The sequence below is a fragment of the Lynx canadensis genome, chromosome C2, assembly GCF_007474595.2.
Source record: "Lynx canadensis isolate LIC74 chromosome C2, mLynCan4.pri.v2, whole genome shotgun sequence".
Classification (NCBI taxonomy): domain Eukaryota; kingdom Metazoa; phylum Chordata; class Mammalia; order Carnivora; family Felidae; genus Lynx; species Lynx canadensis.
Window position 1 is genome coordinate 6,415,741 of NC_044311.2, and position 22,633 is coordinate 6,438,373.

The 22,633-nt window shown below is 50.8% G+C and overlaps 1 protein-coding gene across 1 annotated transcript in view; it reads left to right on the forward strand.

Moving 5' to 3' along the window:
• Positions 1-20,085, forward strand: part of ACVR2B (activin A receptor type 2B) — a 30,220-nt gene extending 10,135 nt beyond the window's left edge. Inside the window, exons 2-11 of the mRNA XM_030330245.1 lie at positions 12,258-12,465; positions 12,880-12,989; positions 13,151-13,302; positions 13,386-13,529; positions 14,070-14,213; positions 14,560-14,708; positions 17,029-17,143; positions 17,853-17,991; positions 18,086-18,216; positions 19,799-20,085. Coding sequence (XP_030186105.1) covers positions 12,258-12,465; positions 12,880-12,989; positions 13,151-13,302; positions 13,386-13,529; positions 14,070-14,213; positions 14,560-14,708; positions 17,029-17,143; positions 17,853-17,991; positions 18,086-18,216; positions 19,799-19,993 — 1,487 coding nt within the window. The 3' untranslated portion in view covers positions 19,994-20,085. The remainder of the gene's footprint in view (positions 1-12,257; positions 12,466-12,879; positions 12,990-13,150; positions 13,303-13,385; positions 13,530-14,069; positions 14,214-14,559; positions 14,709-17,028; positions 17,144-17,852; positions 17,992-18,085; positions 18,217-19,798) is intronic.
• Positions 20,086-22,633: the final 2,548 nt, after the last annotated feature.

The window sequence follows — 22,633 nt, forward strand, 5'->3', positions numbered from 1 at the left end:
CAGGGTAGTGACTTTGACATTTGAGTCCTTTTTAGTTCTTCCATAGGGTTGCATTTTCATTTGATAGCCTTGTGGGGCTTTAAACAGAGGGTAGTGAACCCCTCCTTTTGAGTTGGAACCCCAAAGACATGAGGGCAAGGGGGAACCAAAAGAAGATAAACTTAAAAAAAACTTTTTAAAAATATTCATTTATTTCTGAGACAGAGACAGAGCATGAGTGGGGGAGGGGCAGAGAGAGAGAGGGAGACACAGAATCTGAAGCAGGCCCCAGGTTCTGAGCTGTCAGCACAGAGCTGGACGCGGGGCTCGAACCCACAAACCGTGAGATCATGACCTGAGCCGAAGTCGGTCGCTGAACTGACTGAGCCACCCAGGTGCCCCAAAAGAAGATAAACTTTAAAGTAGGATTAAGATGTTCTAGAATTAATGGTGCCCTCAGCTGCCTGCTGGAAGCACATGTAACATCATTACAGGAGTATAGCACCTCAAATTACTTTCCCTCAAATTATTATTTTTTAAAAAAATTTTAAAAATGTTTTTTATTTTGAGACAGAGACGGAGCATGAGCAGGGGAGGGGCAGAGAGAGAGGGAGACACAGAATGGGAAGCAGGCTCCAGGCTCTGAGCTGCCAGCACAGAGCCCGACGTGGGGCTCGAACTCACGGACCGTGAGATCATGACCTGAGCCGAAGTCGGACACTTAACCGACTAAGCCACCCAGGCGTCCCTTCCCTCAAATTGTTTTTACAGTTTTGTATGTATCATGACTGGCTGATCATTGAAAATAAGTAGCCAGCAGAAACATCAACAGTTGAGGCAAACTTGGGTGAGCTCCAAATTGGCATATTGTTATCATATGCATATCATATGCATTATCGTATGCGTATTGAATAATAGTGCTTGCTATGATCAAGGAAGTGGGAATTTCAGTCGAGAGCTGTAAAAATATATAAGAACCGAATGAAAAGTCTGTTACAGATCTGTGTTGCACACTAACAGAAGTTAAGAACTCAATGGATGATTTTATCAAGAGATTAAGTGAAAGTGGAGAGAGAAGTAGTGAACTGGAAGATAGATCAGAAGATAATACACAGACTAAACCCTGGAAAGACACAACAATCATACAGAAGAGAGGGAAAGACGCAGAGAGGCCGGAGTGAGATGGCCTAAGATCCACAGTCAGGGCCACAGTGCTAAAGGGCAGAGAAATAAAAGGTAGAAGTAGAGAAGAACTTTGCAAAATGAGTGAAAGACATTAAGCCACAGATTCAGGAAGCCCTATGAACCTAGATAAGATAAATAAAAATTCCACACCTGTTCTTACGCCAGCCAAATTTCTGAACACCTAGGAGAGAACCTTAAAAAGCAGCCAGAGGAAACAAGGCATTACGATCACAAGAGTAATAGTTATATTGACAACTAACTTCTTAAAAACAGTGGATGCCGGAAGACAGTGGAATGATAACTTTAAATGCTAAAGGAAATAATTGTCAACCTAAACTTGACAAGTGAAACTCTTTCAAGAATGAAGGTTTCAGGGGCGCCTGGGTGGCTCAGTCGGTTAAGTGGCCGACTTCAGCTCAGGTCATGATCTTGTGGTCCGTGAGTTCGAGCCCCGCGTCGGGCTCTGTGCTGACAGCTCAGAGCCGGGAGCCTTTTTCAGATTCTGTGTCTCCCTCTCTCTGACCCTCCCCTGTTCATGCTCTGTCTCTGTCTCAAAAATAAAATAAACGTAAAAAAAAAAAAAAATTAAAAAAAAAAAAGAATGAAGGTTTCAAGTAAAGAGGGTGTTCTTCAGGCAGAAGGCAAATGATCTAGAGGGGAGGTCAGGGATACAGAAAAGAAGGAAGAACATTGAAAATGATAATATTTGGACGTTCTAAAAGTTCTTTGATTGGCCACCAAGAGGATGAAACTATCTATGAATGTTAGGTTTTGATAAATCAAGGAGGGATGCTGTAATCTCTAGGATAACCACTAAAGGATAGAAAGATGATTCTCGGGGCACCTGGGTGGCTCAGTCAGTTGAGCATCCGACTTCAGCTCAGGTCATGATCTCACAGTTGGTGGGTTCAAGCCCGTGTTGGGCTCTATGCTGATAGCTCAGAGCCTGGAGCCTGCTTCAGATTCTGTGTCTTCCTCTCTCTCTGCCCCTCCGCTGCTCACACTCTGTCTCTCTCTGTCTCTCAAAAATAAATAAAAATGTTTAAAAAAAAAAAGAAAGAAAGATGATAACTTTCAAGCTAATACAGGGGACAAATGGAATAGAGAATTCTCAAAAAGAAAGCAGATTAAGGGAACAAAGAGTAAGAGATAAACAGAACTAATCCCTGATGAATATAAGATGCAAAAATCTTTAAAACATTCACAAATAGAATCCAGCAGTATGTAAAGAAATTATATCATGACCAAGTGTTTTAATCTTAGAAGTGCATAATTGATTTAACAGTTGCAAATCCATGTTAACAGAGCAAAAGAGCCCACAGGATTATCTCAGTAGATGCAGAAAAGGCCTGTAGGGTATAATCTTTAATCAGAGTAAACCAATTTGGAAATGCAAAGGACCCAGAAGAGCCAAGGCTATCTTGAAGAAAAAGAACGAGGTGCGCCTGTTGGATTTCAGGATTCGTTGTAGAGGTAAAGTAATTAAAATGGGAAGCTTTTGGTGCTAGATAGTTAAATAGACAGTGGGAGAGAATAGAAAGTCCAGAAATCTGGACTTCTTTAAGCAAAGAAGGAACAACACAGAAATTGGAAAATGGAAGCTTTTCCAGTAAAAGTCAAAGCATTTCAGTTCTTTTGAAGTGCTATTTCATAGAGGTGAGAAATTGTTTCAATATTGGTTATTAGTACCAGTTGATGGGGCTTCAACAGGGGAAGAAGTCATCCCTTTTGGTGTCTTAATGTTACAGAATTTCATCTTGTAACCCTCGAGCTATGTTGATATGGTATATTTATTTCCATTTGTTTACTTTCAACTTTTATTTGTGAATTTTTGGTTTCAGATTATTCAGTTTTAGAATTTTCATCTGGTTCTTAAAAAAAAAATTATTTTTTTAAACATTTATTTTTGAAAGAGAGAGTAGGGAGGGCAGAGAGGGAGAGAGAGACACACAGAATCCAAAGCAGGCTCCATGCTGTGAGCTGTCAGCACAGAACCTGACGCGGGGCTCAAACCCACGAACCGTGAGATCATGACCTGAGCTGAAGTTGTACCCTCAACCGACTGAGCCACCCAGGTGCCCCAGGTGACCTTTCTTGGTAGACATTTGTTGTGGGATCTTTTCTGGGCCTTGTTGGGGGGCCTGTTTTCCTCCACTGTGCTGGTCTTTGATTTCTTCCCTTTTGTTTTCTCTTTCTAGAACTCCTGTAATTTAGGTGTTGAACTTCCTGGACTGGGCCTCTAGATTCCTGGTCTTTTCTCCTTTCTCTCTTATTTTCTGTATCTTTGTGTGTTTACTTTGTGAGATTTCTTCAATTTTATCTTTTAATCCTTCCGTTGATTTTCATTTCTGCCATCATATATATGTATTTTTAATTCCTGAGAGCTCTTTCATTCTGTTTTTTTTTTTTAACAATGACATCCTATTTATTTTTCATGGATGTATTGATTTTTGAGCTCTCTGAGGGTATTGATAGAATTTTTGAAGTTATCTTCTCTCTACATGATATGTTTTCTGTAAGTTGGTTAAACCCCGCCTGTGTTTATCTCTCAGGTAAGTGGCTTTGGCTTTCCTAGCCCTGTTCATATTTAAGGATGGACCTCAGTACTGATTAAAAACTGTGAGCTCCTGAGTAGAATCTGCCAACTGTAGGATGATCTGACTGGGCTGTTTTTTTTTGTTTGTTTGTTTGTTTGTTTGTTTTTTTATATATGAAATTTATTGACAAATTGGTTTCCATACAACACCCAGTGCTCATCTGACCGGGCTGTTTTTGAAGCTGGTCACGTTCTCCTGAGAAGTGTCTTCTGCTTTCTGCTTGGGGACTGGTGGGGGAGAGTAGGTAGAGGCCCGGCTGCCAACATCCTAGGAGCCACAGGGGGAGGAGAGCTGGAATTTCTTCATTGGCTGTGTTAGCCTGTATTCCTCTTGTTTCGGTATGGTGCCTGTGCCCTCAAATTTTCCTCCTCCTCCCTGTCCAGAGGTTCTTTATTTTATCTTCTTTGGAAAATAACCTACTTTCTGCTGGGTTGGGGGAGGCAGCCCCCAGCCATGGCGAGTGGTGGTGAGCTCTGAGGGTCTGGCCGCCCCTTATACTGTCTTTGGACTCATCTTTACCCCAGACTTAAGAGACATCGGGGGCCACAAATTCCTGAGTGTTGGAGGGTCCTTTGCAGCTTTCTCCACAGCCAGCTCAGGAGTCTGTGTGGTTATTGACCCACTGTGTATCTGTTTTCCATTCAAAATTTCATTTCTGTGGTTCTTTCCTGTTCTCTTTGTCCTCGTGGGTTTATGCCTTCAAAAAAACCTCTGTGCTGTGGTTTTCATGGCATTACGGGAGCGAGTAAAAGTAGTGTTGGTGTCCAGTCCCTCACCTTTATCTGGAAGCTCTCTCTCCAGTGTTCCTCAGAAATGATGGGTCCTAGATAAAAGCAAGTATTCCAGACGATGGCCCGGGACCCACGGTTTGTTCTGTGGGAGGGTGGTGCCAGGGACCTGTTTACAGAGTTAAAGCTGGAAGCGAATTCGGGTGACCTGGCTCGATTCCTTGTTCCTAGGCCGGGCTTGTGAAGGCATGTAGAGCTTCTCTTGTCACCCTTAGAAGGTGCTCCTGGACTTACATTTCTGGCAATGGTAGCAAAATAGCAAAACGGCCAGAGAATGTCCTCTTACGAGACGTAGAAATGCCGGACAAGGTATAATAAATATCCTTTTAAAATGGACATGCATAGCTGCATCTGTAAGAAAGGAAGAGAGGAGCAAGAGGAGGCTGGAAACTAGAGCTGTGCACCTCCGCCTTTAGCTGGTGAGACTTTGCATCTCTGCCTAATTTAGAGATGTGGGTCTGGTAGCAGTGTGTAAGGCACGAGAGACAAGGTATGAAATGGAGACTGAGGACCTCAGGTGGTAAAACATCCTTAGGGTTATACCTTCAGTGAAAGTACGGACTAGAAGAAAGATCCTTTTGCTGACACAGGGAGTATATAAGAAAATTGTCTTGACCTGGACGGATAGGGAGGCAGGTAGTTTCCCTTGAGGATTTACAACCGTAGGCCTGTGCTTACGTGAGCTTGGAGTTGAAATTGATAGCAACTAGCGTTCTCTGGGAAGCGCGAAGTCGCGAAATTAAAGTGATTCCAGATCATGTCCTAGAAAGTTTGGCATAAGCAAAAACATAAATTATCTTGGGAAGGTCGCCCCCTCTAACTTGGCCTTACGGTATTCTCACAGAAAAGGCCCGATGGACAGAGTAAGCTCTGTGCCCGAAAACGGAATCCAAAATTCTGAGAATCCCAGATTCCAGACATGCAAGGAAACAAGATGCCGTGAGTGAAAATCATCAGAATGACAAGTGGCAGAAATAAATGTTCAAGAAATTCAATTACAGAATTATAAAACAGGGATTTGGAAGTATGGCAAAGAACAGAAGTGTCAAAATCAACCCAAGAGATTTCTTGAAAGTAGAAACTCTAGAAGTGAAAAAATGGGTTAATTGAATTTATAAATTAAGTAGAAGAGCTAAATAGCAAATTAGACTCAACTAACGAGAGAATTAATAAATTGGAATTCTCTATAATGGTGTCTAGACACAGAATTGGAAAATATGAAGGCAGGGTTAAAATAATGGGTAGAAAAGGAAAGTCTAATACACTTTAATAGGAATTTCAGAATCATAGAGTAGGGAGATTCAGTACTCAAATTGATAAGTCAAGGATTTTTCAGAATTGAAAATAGAGGAGAATCATCAGATTAAAAGCTTGTTTTTCCAAGCAGTGTAATAAACACAGACACATATCTCATAACGAAACCGCAAAGAGAAGATCTAAGAAAGTAGCCAGAGGGAAAAGACAGAGTATCTACAAAGTTAAATTAATAGCAGACTTTTCAGCAACAATAGTATAAATCAGAAGACAGTTGAATAATATTTTCAACTCAACCTAAAAGTTTATGCTCTTCTAAACTGTCAGTTAGGAAAAGGGGCAAAATAACATTTTCAGAAAAGCATACAAAGGCTTCTCTACCAAAAGATCTTTACTGAAGAAGGATGTTCTTTTGGAAGGACAGTGGTCCCAGAAGGAAGAGCAGAGAAGGAGGAGGGTTGGCTGAGCAGACAGGCTGACAAATGTATGGACAGATAAGAAAATACCGAGTGTATAAAACACAGATAATATCTGCTTTGGGAAGCAGATAAGAACAACAACGGTAGATTAAATATTTAATACAAATGTTATGTTAAACTAAGTGTAATTGGAAGGAGGTAGTTGGGGTTAGAACAGTTAAGTTCTTACGAGGGATGGTAGAGATGTTGATTAACTTCAGGTTTTTAGCATAAACAGTATACAGTAAAGTTTAAAGCCTGGCTTGTAATAGAATAGAGCATTACTCTCAGACCAGAAGTGGCTGAGATACAGAATTAAAAAAGATAATCCAAAGGGGGTAGCAGTAGAGAAAAAACATGTAGACATAGCAGTAATCATGACTCTAATGGTACTCAAATCTAGGTCAAAGACAATGTTAAATTTAACTGGAAAAAAAAAGATACAGGAAGATTTAAAATAAAAAGATAAATTCAGAAAACAGTAACCACAGGAAATGTCGTATAGCTATGTTAGTTAGCATCAGATCAAATGGCATTTTTGGTAAAAGCAAACGAACAAATGAAGAGGGTTACTATATAGTTCGAAAAGTTTTATTACCAAGAATGTATAAAGAACTTATACAACTCCTAGGAAAAGCACCCCAACAGAAAAATGGGAAAGGATGTGAACAGGCATTTCTCAGAAGTAGAAACAAAAAGATGATTGGTTTCATAAATATTCAGGAAATGGGGATCAAAACTGTAATACACCATTTCATACTGCCCGTGCGAGCAAATATCATGGGGTGAGGGTGTAGCTCAGTGGGGCTGTAGTCTCCTGGGAACATAAATTGGCACATCCAGATTGGTACTTTGGAGAACAGTTTGACAGTATCTAATGAGTTGAAGATGATCATACCCTGTGACCCAGCATCTCTGACGTACACCCTAAATGCCTCCCTCACATGAGCACAAGAAAACACAGAAGAGGAGTCAAGAGGCTTCATGGTGGCGGTAATCAAATCAGCACCTCTTATAAATAACCTAGAAGTTCATCAAGAGGATGGGTGTGTAAGTTGTGGTGACGTCATACGGTGGACTGTATGCGCCGGGAACACATGCATTGCGGAGCTACGGGGGAGGAGGAGGCCACAGGGCCACAGGAGCCAGGCTGCCTGGGTTCGAAACCTGGTTTTGGCCCTCGATAATATCTTGGGTAAGGTACCTCACCTCTTGGTGCCTCAGTTCAGCATTAAATTACTATTTGTAAAATGCTTGGTGTAGTGCCTGCTGCGTGTTTGTTAAATAAATGTGTATCGATGTGGATGGCTCACAAATAAATGGGTCAGGGCAGAAAAGCAAATGAATCAGAAATTGTTTGGCTGCTGGAAACCCACTCAAGAGTTCTTCTCGTGTAAAAGTTCAAAGATAAAAGGTACACATATTTTGGATTCTTTTCTGTCCCACTCTGTGTATGTGCCACTCCACGGTGGGTGCACACTCCAGCGTGTGTGTGTGTTGTCCGTGTGTCTCTCTCTCACACTCCAGCCTCCCTCCTTGCACCTCCCTCTCCTCCCTTCTAGGTTCTTAGTCCCCACACCCTGGCCATTCTTACTCTGGTTGTGGGGGAGGTGGAGTAATGAACTTGGATACCAGGTAAGGTCACCTAACCTTCAGGTGTCTGGGCCCTTCTTGGCTCCCCTGGAAGAACCTGTTGGGGCAGCAAGTGGCTCCCCTGGAAGAACCTGTTGGGGCAGCAAGTGTTCAGCTAACTGCAGGGTTGCCTTCTGAGGAGGGCAGGGCTAGGGGAGCCTAAGACAGGAGCCTCCCGGGAAGGGAGCCTGGCCGCTGGCTAGGGGAAGGCTGCCTCTTCTCTCTGGACGGACCTGGAGTCTGGACCGTGAGGGAGGGCACCGGGCATGCCTCACTTGGCCACCTGTCAGGCACGCGGGCTTCTGGGAGGAGGGTGCACCTTGGCATGTTGACGGCCAGCTGGGGTCCGAAGTGGACGTGGTGGGTGACACCCCTTTCTCTCTGGTCTGTAATGCCCACGTGATCGGGGCTGGGCACCTACTCCCTGGGGAGGGTGGGGTGCTGCGGAAGGACTGCAGGAGCCAAGGGTAGAGCTCAGCAGGTTGTTGGTTGCTGGGGTTTGAAGTTCCCTGGGAGATGTTGGCTGGGCCGGATGTACCCCAAGCCCACAGCTCAGGGAACCCCAGGCGAGGCATGGCCACTCTAGCTTCACAGCCTCCCACTGAGGCTCTGCCTAAATCGCCCTCGTTTTTCTGTCCTTCTGTCATTCTTCCTTCTCTGTAGTGCTTCGAGTCCTCATAGGCAGGATCCTGGTAGGATTTCCCCTGCTTCCTCTCAGCACATACTGGGCTGTGTGCAAGGCCAGCTGGACTGGGAAACACCTTCGGTGCTTGTCCTCGAGTGTCAAAACTGGTCTGTTTAGGTTAAGCTCCTGGAATGTAGGAATGGAATCTGTGTTTTTTTGTTTTTCTCAGTGGTGGCGTGTGTCCAGGGGTGGGGTTTCTCTGCCCACCTGGACTGAGAACTTGGGGAGGACCGCGGTCTTTCCAACAAGGTGGAGGCCCCTGGGAGGGAACCTAGGGAATGCTTGTTGGGGGACACTGCTACTTGCATACGTGGTGCCTTTGGGGGCCAGAAGTCGGTTTGGCTGGGGCTCAGGGATGGGGCGAACCACTTGCCTTGGTATCTCGGAGGTAGGCTGCCCTCAGGGCCCCTGGGTATGGGGGTACTGCCGACGCCCCATCTTGGGAGCACGGCTTCCTCTCCTGCTGGGATGGGTGAGTGGGTGGGGGTCAGGGGAGCCTCCGGTGCACGGGTGCCCTGGCCCTGTGAGCAAGCGCGGGCAGGAACTCTGTGTCTATTAAAAGGCAGAGGCTGCCTTGTGTTTGGAGCGTTGCCAGAGGCCATAAATAGCTGAGTGTGTGCAGAAGCAGAGCAGCTGGGAGGAAGGGGGAGGCCCTGGGTTTCCAGCTGGCAGCGAGCTTGGGTGTGGTATGGGAGGGGCACGGAGTCTCCCAGCCTCCCCAGGTCTTCCTTGGGCTCTGAATGCAGAGCTCCTAGAGGTGTAGGCGTGTGAGCCCTCTGGGGGACTTGTGCTGTGAAGGACTGTCACAGGCAGCAGGAAGGGCTTTTGCTGCTAATACAACAGCTGATGTGCCAGGCATGATCCTAACTACCTTTAAAATGTATTAACTCGTTTGACTCTGGAATAGCCCTAGGAATTAGGTGGGCTTATCATCCCCTTTTCACACATGAGGAAACAGAGGCATAGGGGTAGATTGGTAACTTACCCAGGGTCACACAGCCCGGAAGTATCCGAGCTAGGATTTGGACAAAGTCGGCCAGCTCGAGGCTGCCTTATTCTCAGTTGTCTGTAGGAGGAGCTGGTCAGATGGGGGTCCAGTTATATCCTGAACCCCTGAGCCTTAAGATTCGGAGTTCCCAGCCCTGTCCACTTGGGTCCTGCCCATGGTAAAGGCCGGAGGAGTCCCTACTTGGTGAGTGGCCTTGAAGAGAGGAGCTGGGCCAGCCTTAGGCCATCGTCAGTGTCTTGGCTCCTAGGCTTGCAGAGGGGCTTGGTGCGATTGTCTGCATGGAGATGGTAACTCCCCTGAGGACTCTAGAGCTTGGGCTGCGGGCTGAGGCCATGCCTCCTGTTGTCCCTGCCCTTCGAAATCCTGCCCTAGCCAGGTGACAGCTGTGTCCTTCTGTCTGTTCGTCGGTCCTTCCATCCATCCATCCATCGTGTCCGGAACTAGTTCTTGACTGAAGGTAGTCAAGCCTTCTGCTTTCATCAGCCTTGCAGTCTCATGGAGGAAAGCTGACATTTAAAAAGCAATTGTCAAGTACATTTATAGTGTCTTATTTTATTTTACATGAGAGTGTGCGTGCGTGCACATGAGTGGGGGGTGGGGTGGGGCAGAGGGTGAGAGAGAGAATCTTCAGCAGACTGCATGCTCAGCACGAAGCCAGATGCAGGGCTCGATCCCACGACCCTGGGATCATGACCTGAGCCCAAATCAAGAGTCAGATGGTCAAGCGACTGAGCCACGCAGGTGCCCTGAGAAGAGCCAGAATTTAAAGAAGGTGAGGAGGATCTTGCAGCCAGAGGTAGCCCCCGTGCTAAGCCCAGAAGCTGAGCGTGTTTAGGAGGCTGGCAGAGCGGTGTGCTGGCAGTGGGGGAAGCAAGATTGAGGGGTGGCTGGCACCCCTACCCGCAGCTCACTCCATCCTTTCAGCTTCTCCCCTTAAACCTTATACGCTCGATGAAGGGCTTGGCTGGGGGAAACCAGCGTGCACCCCCACAGAAGCCCCTTTGTAGACCCCGAGGCCTTTCCTGTGGACCATGCTGGGTCTCAGCTGCCTGGGTAGTTGGGAGACCACTCTTTTCCTTCTTACAAGTGTCCTTGGATGCTCAGGGGTGCGCGGGTGGCTCAGTCGGTTCAGCGTCCGACTCTTGGTTTCAGCTCAGGTCATGAGCTCGCGTTCATGAGCTGTGCATGCAGCTCACACTGAGCACGGAGCCTGCTTGGGACTCTCCCTCTTTCTGCCCCTCCCCTCCCCTGCGCGCGCGCGCTCTCTCTCTCTCTCTCTCTCTCTCTCTCTCGAAATAAATATACATATAAAACAAAACAAAAAACATAAATTAAAAATAAAAATAAAAAGGCTAAGTGTCCTTGGGTGCCCAGAGCCATGGCTAGACATTGGCTTTCTGATAGGATGACATTCCGAGCCCTTGGGTCCTCCTACCTGGAGCTTCGAGATTTGCTGCTTGCCCCTGGCCTCTAGAAGGAGACTCTTGTCACTGCAGAGAGATGCAGAAGGGGCGGGGTGACTAGAGAATGACCACTCCTGCGGTGGGGGGGGGGGGGGCCCTTACTTCCTGACAGCCAGTCATTGACCTCCCTGGGTGCACTATTTGCTCACGATGGCCAGTATAGGGGTGTGAGGGAGGCTTCGGGCTTTTGCACTCTCGGCACTTAGCTCTTCAGCCGGGGTTGGAGTTGGGGTGGGGTCTTTTCTCCTTGGCCCTTCCAGCCAGCCTTTCAGGCTGATGGTGAAAAGGGCTCCTGGCTGCTGGTGGGCTGGCTGACTGTCCTTCCATGGGGGTGACTCTGACCCTTCCTTCCTCCTTCCTGGGGTGGGAATACCAGTTAGGGGTGGCATCATCAGGTCCCTGGCCCACAGTAAACCCAAGAAGAGTGGAGAGGTTAGTGGATGCTTGGTGCTGGTTTCCTCTCGGACGTCTGTGTGGTTTTTGACAGTGAGGTTGATCATGGGTGCCCCGTAAAGGCACTCCCAAACGGAGTTCTGGAGAGCTCTTCAGCTCAGGTGTCAGGTCTAGGGGCCATACATAATCCCTTTCCTCCTTCCTCCTTCCTCCTTCCTCCTTCCTCCTTCCTCCTTCCTCCTTCCTCCTTCCTCCTTCCCATTACAGGGCCTGGGGGCAGTGGGGCAGATTTGAGGACTGGAATGGGCTTGCTTGGGGGAGGGATGGTGAGAAAGGTAGATTGGGTGAATGTTTGAGGCCATGTTTGAAGGAAAGAAGTATTTGAAGGGGCAGTTGGGGGTGGAAGTGCCTGGCCACCCGGCTGGCACTCGTGCCAGGGGTGGAAGAGGGCATGGAATGCTGGGGGTGCTCACAGGGGTCTTCAGGGGCCAAGCCCAGCTGGGAGCCAGCCCTTCTTCTGCTTGTGGTGACTCTGGGAGCCTTACCCTGAGCACGCCGGCCTCATTCTTAGGATCTTCTCCTGCCCTGTTGAGCACCAGCTGTTGTTGCTGGGTGCAGGAGGGACACCGGACTGGAGGGTCCTTACATTCCATTCAGTCTGGTCGGTGTGTGTGCGTGTGTGTGTGTGTGGGGGGGCATCCGGCTGACACCCGCTCACCACCCAGCCTCCCTCCGGGTGGCCCGGGACCCAGGACCGGTGCAGGGGCTTGTGGACCGCACGGCCGTTCTCTCACCTCTCGCCTTCGGGGCACAGGTTCCGGGCGTGGGGAGGCCGAGACCCGGGAGTGCATTTACTACAACGCCAACTGGGAGCTGGAGCGCACCAACCAGAGCGGCCTGGAGCGCTGCGAGGGCGAGCAGGACAAGCGGCTGCACTGCTACGCCTCCTGGCGCAACAGCTCGGGCACCATCGAGCTCGTCAAGAAGGGCTGCTGGCTGGACGACTTCAACTGCTATGACAGGTGCGCTGGAGCCCGGCCTCCCCTACCCCCCGCCCCCCGCCCCCAGTCCCGCCGGAGCCCTCCTGTTGCTGCAGTGCTCACTGGGCCTCGGGACGTCTGTGAAGGCAAGCCTGGCATTTAAGGGTAGGGGGAGACAAGGGCCCCTCCAGACAGCGTGGGCACGTAGGGATGCCGCCTGGGTCCTCGCTTTCCCGCGGCTGTTTTGCCTGCCTCAGTCTGAAGGAGGGCTCTTCGCTGTGGCCCCTTGGCTATTCCTGCTCGACTTTGGGCCCCACTTTAGGGCAGGTGGGTTCACGCTGTCCCCTGATGGTTCTCCGTGAGCTTTTCTGTCTGTGGGGAGGGGTCGGCTGCGTGGGCCCCGGTGAGCTGCGTGTCCCTCCTCTAAGGGGTATCTGGGAAACTGTGTGCCTCCAGGCAGGAGTGTGTGGCCACCGAGGAGAACCCCCAGGTGTACTTCTGCTGCTGTGAAGGCAACTTCTGCAACGAGCGCTTCACCCACTTGCCAGAGGCTGGGGGCCCAGAAGGTGAGGGCCGCGGGAGGGCAGGCTGGGGCCTCTCCTTGGCCCTGGAGCTCTCGTCTCAGCTCCCGAGTTCGGTGGGGGAGTGACCGCGGGGCTCTCTGGTCTGGCCCCCGAGGCGTGTGGGTGGGCGGGCTGTGTGACGCAGGGCTCCGTGTGTCCCCCAGTCACGTACGAGCCACCCCCGACAGCCCCCACCCTGCTCACGGTGCTGGCCTACTCGCTGCTGCCCATTGGGGGCCTCTCCCTCATCGTCTTGCTGGCCTTCTGGATGTACCGGCATCGCAAGCCCCCCTACGGCCACGTGGACATCCACGAGGTGAGACGGGGCTGGCGCAGGGCAGGGCAGGGGTACAGGTGGGGTGTCAGGCCAGACCCTGTTAAATCCTCGATCTCCCCCAGGACCCTGGGCCTCCACCTCCGTCCCCTCTGGTGGGCCTGAAGCCACTGCAGCTGCTGGAGATCAAGGCCCGGGGGCGCTTTGGTTGCGTCTGGAAGGCACAACTCATGAATGACTTTGTGGCTGTCAAGATCTTCCCGCTCCAGGTGAGTGTTTGAGGGACTCCCAAATCACCCACTGCTGTGGCTTGAGCTACCCCGCCCCAGGGCAGTCCGGGCCCGTGCAGGTGGGACGAGAGACAGGTGGGCCCCATTGAAATGTTCTCGCGGGGTCAGGGTAGAGCTTTGCAAAACCTCGATCCGTTCTGGTTTGCAGGGGTTTGTTCTTGACATCAGGTTCTGCTTAGAGGCGTTGGACACCAGGCTACCCCAGCAGTTGCCCAGGACACTTAGCAAAGTGAGGCCTGGCTCTGCATCTCGTGTGGTGGGTGACACTGGGCCACTCGCTCCCCTCCCTGGGCTTCGGTGGCCGTGTTTGTAAATGAGGTGCTAGCCCCGAGCGATCTCAGGGATCACTGTTGGCCGGCGCTCTGGGGACCAGCTCGGTCCTGGTCTTCTGCCCGCCTCCTTTACGGAGCCGAGGCTGGGAGGGAGGGAGGGTGGGTGGGTACGCGGATGGCGTGGGGGTGGCAGTTCTGCCGCAGGGTGGTGTGGCCGCAGTGGAGTTCAGCTGCATCCCTGCCTTAGGACAAGCAGTCATGGCAGAGCGAACGGGAGATCTTTAGCACACCCGGCATGAAGCATGAGAACCTGCTGCAGTTCATCGCCGCTGAGAAGCGAGGCTCCAGCCTTGAGGTGGAGCTGTGGCTCATCACAGCTTTCCATGACAAGGTGAGTCATGCCTGCGGACGGGGGCTCCCGAGATGAGGTGGCCTTCCGCCGTAAGGTGACCCTTCGTAAGTGCAGACATAAGAACTCCTAACTCTGGGATGAATTCTTCTGAAGAAGCATAGCGCCTTCATGATTAACAGCCGCTGACACCCCTCCCGCCCCCCCAACCCCTCTTGGCCTCACACACCTTCCGTGTCGGTCCCAGCCTCCCAAGGAGAGCAGCCGGCTGCCGCTGGTCCACTGAGACCCTCCTCCCAGGGCTGGGCTGGGCTGGGCTGGGCCGGGCCGGGTCGGGTCCTGTTCTGTACCCAGAACCTGTGCCCCAGTTCTGTGCTGTCTCCTCTAGGGCTCCCTCACGGATTACCTCAAGGGGAACATCATCACGTGGAATGAACTGTGTCACGTGGCAGAGACCATGTCAAGAGGCCTCTCATACCTTCATGAGGATGTGCCCTGGTGCCGTGGCGAGGGCCACAAGCCGTCTATTGCCCACAGGTACCTGGGTCAGCAGTTGCCTTTCCTGTGCTTGGTCTGGAGCTGCAGAGAGGGCTGGAGGGTGAAAGCAGGGCCTGGGGTTGGGGTGGGGAGTCTCAGTTTCATAAAGGTGCTTAGCTGCTCTGTGATGGGCCCACTTGCCCCTTCCCCTGCCTTCCACCCGTGTCCTGGGCCTGGCGTGGCCTTGAGGGTGGTTTTCTCTTGCCCTCTGGTGGCCACATGAGGGAATGCTGACTCCGTTACTTTGGTTGGAGGGTTGGTTCAGCAGTTCTCAGACTTTTTGGTTTGGATATCTTTACGTCCTTTTTTTTTTCTTTTTTTTTTTTTTAATTTTTTTTTTTCAACGTTTTTTATTTATTTTTGGGACAGAGAGAGACAGAGCATGAACGGGGGAGGGGCAGAGAGAGAGGGAGACACAGCATCGGAAACAGGCTCCAGGCTCCGAGCCATCAGCCCAGAGCCTGACGCGGGGCTCGAACTCACGGAGCGCGAGATCGTGACCTGGCTGAAGTCGGACGCTTAACCGACTGCGCCACCCAGGCGCCCCTTTTTTTCTTTTTTAAATGTTGATTTATTTCTCTTGAGAGAGCACAAGCGGGAGAGTAGCAGAGAGAGAGAGAGAGAGAGAGAGAGAGAGAGAGAGAAACAGAGGGAGGGAATCCCAAGCAGGCTTCTCACTATTAGTGCAGAGCCTGACATGGGGCTCGATCTCATGACCTGTGAGATCATGACCTGAGCTGAAATCAAGAGTCGGATACTTAACCGACTGAGCCACCCAGGCAGCCCTAGGATCTCTTTACATTCTTAAAAAAAAAAAAAAACTCTGTGTGTGTGTGTGTGTGTGTGTGTGTGTGTGTGTGTTTATTTTTTTGAGGGAGAGAAAGAGAGAGAGACAGACAGTAAGCTGGGGAGGGGCAGAGAGAGAGGGAGAGAGAAATCCCAAGCAGGCTCTGTGCTTTCAGCACAGAGCCTGACGTGGGGCTTGAACCCACGAACTGTGAGCTTATGACCTGAGCTGAAAGCAAGAGTCGGGTGCCCAACCGACAGAGCCACCCAGGTGCCCCTCTTTACGTTCCAAAGAAGAACGTGTGTATATGTGGGTTATGGGTATTGGTATTTGCTGTAGCGGAGCACACGCATTCCATTAAGTGTCGGTGATGACATCACAGGTATGCAGCCTCTGGAAAACTCTTCTCTTGAGAGAATGAACTCACAAGAAGACAAACGATGGGTTATGAATGCGAAACATTTTGATCTTGCGGTTCCCCGGAAACAGTGGCAGGGACTCTCTGAGGTCCTGGGGCTACACCTTGACACCACCGTGTTGACTCATCATCGTAGTCCTCGCTAAACGCAGGCACTGTTCCAAATACCAGGCCACATCGGTCTCGTTACCTGAGGAGAATGTCCATGAGCCACTTGTCGTCTGTGAGATAGGTGTTGTTTTCCCAGCCCCATTGTACAGAGGAAACAACAGTAGTGCAGGGAAATTGGGTATTTTGTCATCAGACCTACAAGGGACGGGAACGAGCCTTGGAGTCCGGAATCTAAGCTCAAGGGTCCCTGGTGGTAGTAACATCAATGACATTTAAGGTTGACAGTACGAAACTGCAATTTTTGTAGGTCAAAAATGGTTGAACATTGACTCTTCCGTATGGTTCAACCTAACGATAGTACCCAGTAAGTGTGCCGGGGTGGCCCTAAGTATGTGTATCTCCCACTCCCTGAGTTTAATCGTCACAGCAAGACTGAGACAGGTACAGGGGAGACTGAGGACCGGAAGTGTCTCTGCTAGTGAGAGGTGGCGCTGAACTCACATGCCGGCACCCAGCTCTTCACGGCCTGGTGGCGGGCCTGAGCCCTTCAGGGGCCTGCACAGAAACCCAGGCAAGTTCATTAACCTCGTCACTCACATCCCGCATAACGTACATTCTTCCCAGAAGACTTAATCCCGGGCCGGTATGCCTGACCTCGGCCACTCTGAGAACGTAAGGGCCAGCTTTCGATTCCGTGGGGACTGGAATGGGGTCTGCCCAGCCGTTGCGGGAGGTGTTGCTTTGACAGGTGTGGCAGAAGTGCGGTTAGAGATGCTCACACTGAGGGGGGTGAAGGGTGGGAGGATGTCCTAGAGCTGCCCGCCTGTGCGGCTTCATAAAACTCCACCCTGGTGCAGACCCTGACTCCCAAACAGGGTGGGGTGCCCTGGTGTGGGGGCTCTAGAGCATAGCCTCCATTATCTCGGGGGTCACGGTGGGGATCCAGGGTCAAGGTAGCTTGGACCACGGTGTTCACCTTCATCTCGGTCTGCTTGTCTCCACAGGGACTTTAAAAGCAAGAATGTATTGCTCAAGAGCGACCTCACAGCCGTGCTGGCTGACTTTGGTCTGGCTGTTCGGTTTGAGCCAGGGAAACCGCCGGGGGACACTCATGGGCAGGTAATAAGCCTCAGGGGGGTGCAGGATGGGGGCTGGCACAGGAGCGGACCCTGCCCTTCTCGTGCCCAGCTGGCAAGACACAGGGGCAAGGGCACTGAGCTCAGAGCTGTCCGAGAACTCCAGGAACAACGCTCGTTTTACCAGTGGGGAAAGCAAGGCCTGGAGGGCGGCTTCACCTCGGAGGCTGGTTTGTCAAACACAGCTGCTCCATTGGGGTCAGCTCTCAGCCTTGTAGCCTCGGTCTCTGTCTCTTTCAGCGGAATTACTAAGCAGTATAAAGTAGAAGGAACTATACTAAGAATCCAAAAACCTAGAAAAAGTAGCTAACAGTTAAACCTGAGGAAATCATCCTAAAACAACTGCTGTAAATATCTTTAATCTTTACCCTCTTGGTTTTTGATCTTAATCTCAGTAAAGCAGACGCCGTCTAGGCAGCTCCTTGTGCTGGCAGAGTAAAGAGGCAGCAGTTCCAAATTAGATTATTGTTGTCTCGAGTGTGATATTTTTAAGTTATTCCTGAGGTATAATAGACACCATGACTTCTTGTGACCTCCCCGTGAATGTGGCGAATCACGGATTGTCCTCCCTCGTGGTATGGTCTGAATGCTGCCATCCTGGCCCCGTCTGGTGCACTCAGGAGGTAGCTCTCGTGTCCAGCTGTGAGTACGTTTGTGTGTGGCCACTGGCACCCTCTCCTGTCCTCCTCTAGGTGGGCACGCGGCGTTACATGGCCCCTGAGGTGCTTGAGGGGGCCATCAACTTCCAGAGAGATGCCTTCCTGCGCATCGACATGTATGCCATGGGGCTGGTGCTGTGGGAGCTTGTGTCCCGCTGCAAGGCCGCGGACGGTGAGTGGGACGGGAGCCCCGGGCATGCAGGGCGTGGGACGGGGAGCAGCGAGTCCTTGGGGTGACCCTGCTGGGCTCTCTCTCGCCCCCCCAGGACCCGTGGACGAGTACATGCTGCCCTTTGAGGAAGAGATCGGCCAGCACCCGTCACTGGAGGAGCTGCAGGAGGTGGTCGTGCACAAGAAGATGCGGCCCGCCATTAAGGATCACTGGCTGAAGCACCCGGTGAGGGGCCTGGGTGGCAGGTGACTCTGCAGGGGCACAGAGAGGGGAGCCCCTCCATATGTGACAGGAACGTGAGGTCGAGGGAGCAGGGATAGAGAGAGAGGATGCCTCACAGGCAGCCGGACAGTCCTCTCCTCCCCTGCCTGGTCAGAGGCCACTCAGTGCCCTGCCTCCCTTCCACGGGAAAGTATCTGGGGAGGTTTCATGCTGGCCGGGGAGGTGGCTCTGGGTTTGGGCCCAGAGTAAGGGGGCCTGACCGGTCCATCAGGGCGCCCCCATGTGGACCATTTGTGCAGGGGAGCCGACTGGCCCTCGCCCTGACGCGGTGTGGGTTTGAATCCTGGATCGGCCAATCAGTAGCTGGGTGACTTCTGGCAGCTTTCTTTCTTTCTTTGTTATTTATTACTTATTATTATTTATTATTTGTTTATTATGTATTATTATTTATTTATTACTTATTATTTATCATTTATTTATTTATTGCCTTATTTCTCTGAGCCTTTGCCTCCTTAGGGTAGTAGCAGATTTAACTGGTTACCGTAAATGGCTTGGCAGGATACTTGTCGCGTAAATGCTTAATATGGACTAGCTCTAATTAAATATTCTCTGTTCTCTGCCTTCATTATTTTCTGGGCACGGGCTGAGCCGTGAGTCTTGGCTCCTCCAGTCTGGGGATACTGTACAAAAGACCCCAGCAATGTAAGCCATTTCCCTCTTGGAAGGATGTTTGCCTTCAGCTCCTTTGAGCCCCTCCCTCTGCTCACCTCAGGGTTAATTTAGAAACAGGATAGCCTCGAGGCCATTGGAGGCTAGCACCCTACCCTACATACCATCAGGGGTCAGGCTGTTGAGGCCAAGTTCAGCTGCAGTGCTGCCTCCTGGAACCGGGGGCTAGAGACGGAGAAAACTGAGACATGGGGAGATGTAGGCTGGGCCAGAGCCCATGCCTTCTGCCTCAGTCTCCCAGGGCAGACATGCTGGGGTGGCCGGTCCAGTTCCCTGATGAGGAGCCCGAGGCCCAGAGAGGTTTCGGGGTGGCCTGGTGCTGGGTGGGCCAGAGTCCCTGGATGTGGGCATTTGCCTTTCCTGGCACCACTCAGTGTGAGCCAGCATAGGGTGTCACGCTACATGCCCCGGACTCTCAGGAGGGGTCCAGGGGTTGTAGGAAGTTGGGCGGGATGAAGCCCTCCTGTGGTCCCCACTGTGACTGAGGCTGCACTGTGGGTCCTTACATGATTTGGGATTCACATGGATTTTGTTTGAATATCACTGCCCTAAGGCAAGCAGCTGTGTCTGTCCCAAGAGGGGCCTGGGTTCCGCCCCCCCCCCCGCCGTCCCTTCCTATGTTGAGGCTGTGGAGGGAGGCCAGTAGGGTCAGGATGGCGGCTGCTGGGTGGGAAGGCGTCCTGATTCCTGCGGTCTCCCCTGGGCCTCTCCTAGTCGACCTGCTGCTGGGGCTGGGACCAGGGTCTCTGCCTGACCCTCGGTCACATCTCAAGTTTGCCCGTCCCCCATGCTTGTCCTCACTGAGGGGCACCGTCAGTAACAAGGCTGTCCTCTCCCTCTCCCTGCCGACGTGCAGGGCCTGGCCCAGCTCTGTGTAACCATCGAGGAGTGCTGGGACCACGACGCGGAGGCTCGCCTGTCTGCGGGCTGCGTGGAGGAGCGCGTGTCCCTGATCCGGAGGTCGGTCAACGGCACTACCTCGGACTGTCTTGTCTCCCTGGTGACCTCCGTCACCAACGTGGACCTGCCCCCTAAGGAGTCGAGCATCTAAGCCCAGGACACGAGTGGATCTGAAGAGGAAAGGAAAAAAAAGTTGTGTTTTGTTTTGGAAATCCCGTAACACCAACAAACACATAAAATGCAGCTGCTATTTTACCTTGACTTTTTATTATTATTATAATTATTATAATTATTATTATTAATATTATTTTTGGGATTGGATCAGTTTTTACCAGCACATTGCTCTACTGTATCGCAAACAGCGGGCGCGTCAGCAGGCGTTGAGGTGCTGAGCTGTGAATGCAGAACCAGCGCCATGCTGAAGAGCCTCAGCCACCTCCTGTCCCTTGGGGTTCATTTTTCCCGCTTTCTCATTGTCTGTTGTCTCAGAATCTGTGACACAAAGAAACCCATCTCCTGTCTTAGGAAACTTAATGCTGCAAACTCTACCTGGAGGAACCTTTGAAGACTGTTACATAAGAACACACCTTCCTCCGAGGAGGACTCTCCCCCTGCCCTCACCCCCTTCTCCGCTCCCTTTTATTGTTTCTCTCCCTTTTTAGACAGTGAGTTTAAGAAACAGCAGACGCGTCTTTCACGGATTAACGGGTGTTGCCCTGACCGAGGCGGAGCTGGGCTGAGGATGCGGATGGTTTGGACCGGAGTTGCAAGGGGAGGGCAGAGCTGGGGATGGGATTTGGAGCAGAGCGACACTGGACTCGGGCACCGAGGGGAAGGACCGTGTGGAGGCCGCGCGCTCACGGCCAGAGCGGGGTCTGGAGAAAGCCTGAGAGCGGTGCGGCTCTGACCCGTTTTCTCCCCCTGCCTCGGGCTGGGGCGCTGGACAAAACATTTTCTCTGCCCTAATTTTAAGGTTAGGTGAGGGTAGAAATCCTCATGCTTCAGTGACTACGTTCTTCTTAAGACGATGCTGTAAATACGTGTAATGGAGGAAGAAGTTAAAACACAGGGCTTCCTCCCGGAACAGTTCAGGGAAATGCCCACGGGGCGCCCCGCACAGCCAGGGCAAGAAGGTTCCCTGGGTGGGGCTGCCACCTGAGAGTCCTGCGGCGCTGGCTCTGCCCTGTGTGGTGACACTGCTGTCCCTTTACGTGGCTCGTGCGCACGGCTTTCTCCAGACCCCTCGAAGAGGTGCATATTCTAAGAACCGTTTCTCTATTATGCCATAACCTTGCTCTAGTCAGTGAATGTTCCTAATGCTGCTGTTTCAACATTTGAATTTTTTTAATTTATGAAACATGCAAATTTTTTTAAAAACGAAACACACGTCCGCATATACACACATGCTTTGCTATGTGGCTTCCGAGGTTTAAATTTTGAAAAGTAAAAAGAATGAAAACTTCACGACCACAGACCACCTCAAACCAGAAATACCTCAGAATTTTCTACTTGTGTAAGTTTTATTATATATTTTATTAGTTGTGTTGTCTTGTAGTAAGTATATTTTAATGTAAGTTGGCTTTTATGACAAGGAAGTTTGAAAGAAATAGAGAAAAAGAAAAAAAGTTTGAGTCTTCTAGGGAGTGCTACCATTTTTGTTTGATAACGCCCTCTTGTAAATAATCGTCATCAACTGTCGGTTGGCCGTCTGGGCCGTGTGGGCATTCGTCACTCTTGTTTGCGAAGGCTTTTCCCTCTGGTTTCTTGAGACTTTTGTTTAAAAACTGGATCTTTTTCATCCTGAGGGTAGGCGAGTTGGTGAGGTTTTGGGGAGAGGTTGACTGGGGTGAGAATGGGAGAGGGGTGCCTCCTCTTGACCGACTTGGAGGTTCACGTCTTTCCCTCGACCCGATTGGTCAGTGTTCAGAATGACAGGTAACCCCACTTTCACTTGGTCAGACCGTGGCCCTTAGACCCGCTTGTGGTAATTTTCCTTGGGCGGCAGTGATAGCGGAGGGGGCGGGCAGCACCGCGGCGACTCGGGGCAGCCTGTGACGGAGCAGCGTGTCCAGAGTGGTGAGTCCTCGCTGCGGCCTGGGGTCGCGGTCTGAGAGCACACGCTCCCCACTCCGCACGCCGTGCGCCTCTGGGCCTGCCACTGGCCGTGTCCTTTGCTCTGCGTGTTTGGGCACAGGGTGCTGTGGGAGGTGACTTTGTGGCCCTCCCAGAGCTCTGTTTTTGCTTCATGGGCCAGGCTGTGAGCTGGCCAAGGTGGTTACAGGGACAGGTCTTTTGTCGTCGTTGTTGCTGTTGGGTTTTTTTTTTTTTTTTTTTTTTTTTTTTTGGTAAGCTGTGTTGTCTTTTTTTTTTTTTCTTCTTCTTTTTCTTCTTTTCTTTTTCTTTCTTTTTTTTCTTTAAAAACTATTTTGTGCTGTGGTATTTTTCTTCCCTCGGAATAATTTTTAACAGCAAAACCGGCCTTACAGCAGTTGCTTTTCTTTTCCACTTACTTCTTTAAAAAGCTTTAAAATATTTATTGAAAAGTGCCATATCTAATTTCTTTAGCTTTCACTTCAGGCAGTGCGTCTCTACTTTTCCGGCATCTGCTTTTCACCCTCAGAAACCAACAAACCGCTAACGTATGTAGCTGATTCACTCCCTCTAGCCAGTGTGGGACACGAAACCCCTGCCTCTCCATTTGTTTTCAGATTTTGTCTGGGTGAGTTTTCTTTCGTGTACCGGCTTGATCCTTGTAAGAACCAGTTTGGGCCTGGCCGTGAAGGGTTGGGCC